Below are 3,376 nucleotides of genomic sequence, written 5' to 3' on the forward strand. Positions count from 1 at the left end.
CACCCTAATCCAGCCCGCAAGCCCCATCACGTATATTAAAAGTGGGATTTTCCACATGGGGTGGACAGGGGCGGCGGAGCCAGGGCTTGGGCAGCACACTTTCAGCAAAGCTGCTTAGATGCTAAGCTTTATTAAATGAGTCAGGCACGATGACAGGATCTGGGGGGCTGATTAACATGAAACCCAGGCTGGTTTGTGTGGTGTGACTGTTCATTATGGCAGAGGGAAAAGAAGGTTCAAGCAAATGTGCTCAGGTTAGAAGAACTTAGGCAGGAAAATCTCCAGAGGCAGCTCAGTGGAGGACCTTTACTTTCAAGCTCCGTTTTGCAACCCACAATGTGACAATCAGGGCTGAAGCCACAAGGGGAGGGACTCGTGAATGGGGATAACCCCAAAATTGAATTGTTGGAAGCCCTGAGCCCTGGAAAAGAGCTGCTGGGCACCAGGGAGAGGCTTCAGCAGCTCCCCAAAAAATTCCCCAGAAATTACTGTAGGTAGATGATGGATAAATGCATTCTGTAGGTACCATTAGCGGACAGAAAGCAGTTGATGTCTCTGGAAGATGATTTTGAGCTCAATTCCTAGTGCCCTCAACATGTTGAGTGGCTCTTCTGCTGGAATTCGTTAACAACTCCTTGTCCCTTTGTTGCAGAGATCAGAGATGACCAAGACATATGCCAAGCCCAAAGAGATGGCAGAGCTCGTGAGCACCCAAGCCTGGATGGACGAAACGTTGAGCTCCAAAGATGAGCTGAAGGAAGAGGATGGCAGGCAAGGTCCTTTTGGATTGATGTCTGGCTTGAATGAAGAGCACGACAGCGTTGAGGAAGAAGAGGAGGAAGAAGATGATGGAGAAAAGCCGAAGAGAAGAGGACCAAAGAAGAAGAAAATGACCAAGGCGAGGCTGGAGGGGTTCAGGGCCCGTCGGGTGAAGGCCAACGCCCGGGAGCGGACACGGATGCACGGTCTGAATGATGCTCTTGACAACCTGAGGAGGGTGATGCCCTGCTACTCCAAGACTCAGAAATTGTCCAAGATTGAGACACTGAGGCTTGCAAGGAACTACATCTGGGCTCTGTCTGAGGTGCTCGAGACGGGGCAGACTCCTGAAGGGAAGAGCTTTGTGGAGATGCTCTGCAAGGGCTTGTCCCAGCCCACCAGCAACCTGGTGGCTGGCTGTCTGCAGCTGGGGCCGCAGACCTTGTTCCTGGAGAAGCATGAAGAAAAGTCCTCGGTGTGTGAATCGGCCATATCCAGTCACTCCTTCAGCTACCAGTCCCCAGGGCTCCCAAGCCCACCCTACGGGACCATGGAAACACATCTGCTGCATTTAAAGCCTCCGACCTTCAAGAGCTTGGTGGATGCTTCCTTTGGAAACCATCCCTCTGACTGCACCACTCCCCCCTATGAGGGTCCCCTGACGCCACCCCTGAGCATCAGCGGGAACTTCTCCTTGAAGCAAGATGGGTCTCCAGACTTGGATAAATCCTACACCTTCATGGCCCACTACCCCTCAGTCAGCCTGGCTGGAGCACATGGACATGCCTCTCACTTCCAAAACACAGTGCCCCGCTACGAGATCCCCATAGACATGAGCTACGAGTCCTACCCACACCACGTGGCCGGGCCTCAGCTCAACGCCATCTTCAATGAATAGCAAAGCAGAGTTAGACCCAAATTCTTGACGCAGAGGGAAGTTCAGTCGCGTCGTGGAGCTGTTTCTAGAACGGACCACAACTGGAGCAAGGGTATCGCCGCTGCGGGGTGAGAGACTTCTGAGCATCGCTGCAGGACGTCGCTGTGGAAGGTTCAGCTGGCCCTCCGGTCTTCTCCCAGTCCTCTGCGCCGGTGCCACCTCGCTGATTTCTGAGCGGTCCCCAGGAGCCACGTGAACCCTTCCCGACAGCTGAACTCTGAGCAGCCGCTGCCGAAAGCTGAGCCGTTGCCTCCCGCTCCCTCTCCCCCAGGGATGCTCACGAAGGTGGCTTCACCCCGCAGGACTTTCTGCCTGAACGCACTCCAGCACTTGGGATCGTCCATCGCCGAGACGTTACGGCTCCTTTTCCTCCTCCTGGGGCGGTGGGGCGTGGGCACACCTCTGTCTCGCATCAGGTGGAGACAAGCCCCTCCAGCCCCTCGGGACGACTAGTTCCCCTTCCACCCTCTCTGACGGGGTCATGGTTTTCCCAGTCCAGCCGTGGCCAGGCAGGCTGGCAGAAGTGGGAATGATCCAGACCACTTGCAGAAGACCAACATGGTTGCTCGTCCTTGAAGCTTCCCACCCAACAGAGAACCTCATCGCTGCTGCCACCGTATCATCTGGGGACGGCAAGGTCCAGCCAGGCTCAGAGCTTCTCCGTGATGGTCCCTCCACCGCGCTCCTCCTGCGCTGAGCCCTGCTGCCCGTCCTCTTCTGAGCCTCGGACCTCGCCTGTGACCTACAACCAGCATGAGATTATCAGCACATGGATCTTGAAACCTCGTCAAGGGACAGTTGATCTTTCAGAGCACAAATATCCCGGCTGGAAGAGGAGGTCTCAGCTGAACCCTTGCTCCTGACTAGGGCCACGTCTTCTTACGGTTTGTAGCGTTATTTATCATGATCTGTGTCCTGAAGACATCCCGCCAAAAGAAGCGTGTCTTAATTTCCTGTTTTATTTATTATTTACTGTGTGTGTGGGGCGTCTAATTTATTTCCTTCCATTTTACACGAAATGTGGAATCTGCTAAATAACCTCCTCATTTTCCAGTTGACTTCCAAGTGCTTAGTTGGAGTTAGCTTTGTGGAGACGTGTTGTTTTTGCAGTGCTGTTGCTCCAGGTTTATTTATTAGCCATTATTTATTTAATTTATTTTCTTCCTGCCCTCACGGCCTATTTTCTGGTGACGGAACCAACTATTTAACCGAGACGTTACATATTTAACGTTGAACGACATATTTAACACGGCCATTTTCTCGGATTTCGGAGGCTGATTGTGCCCAGCAGCTCCCAACTTGTCCCTTGTATTTCTACGTGAGCAATAATTTTGAAAGGCTATGCAACTATTTTTGTTTTCAAGCAAATCCAGGCAACTATTTTTGATGTCCCACTGGCCTCGTGAGCCCGGCTGGCCAGCCCTCCCTGTTTTGCAGAGGTGTTTTGTATAGAGTTGGGAATTTGGAGATGACTTGAGCTCCGGAGGTCCCTGCCCAGCCCCTGGGTCCGGGGGGCTTCTTCCCTTTTGTACTGAGAGCAAATGTTTATCCTTTTGTAAAGAAAGCAGAATCGGGTTTTTAGCTCAAATAAAGTTGTGGTCTTGTTTCAAGCAGCATCGCCCCAGGGCTGGTGTCTCCGTTTCTGTGGTCTGCAGCGTGGTGGTGGTGGGGTGGGGGGCT

General features: G+C 52.8%; 1 protein-coding gene across 1 annotated transcript; it reads left to right on the forward strand.

The window, feature by feature from the left end:
- The first annotated feature begins 655 nt into the window (after nt 1-655).
- Nucleotides 656-1,657, forward strand: LOC104623522 (neurogenic differentiation factor 4). Its single transcript, XM_010290635.1, has one exon. It carries the CDS (start codon nt 662-664, stop codon nt 1,655-1,657), a length of 996 nt encoding a protein of 331 aa, XP_010288937.1. The 5' UTR covers nt 656-661.
- Nucleotides 1,658-3,376: the final 1,719 nt, after the last annotated feature.

The sequence above is a fragment of the Phaethon lepturus genome, unplaced genomic scaffold (assembly GCF_000687285.1).
Source record: "Phaethon lepturus isolate BGI_N335 unplaced genomic scaffold, ASM68728v1 Scaffold53187, whole genome shotgun sequence".
NCBI lineage: Eukaryota > Metazoa > Chordata > Aves > Phaethontiformes > Phaethontidae > Phaethon > Phaethon lepturus.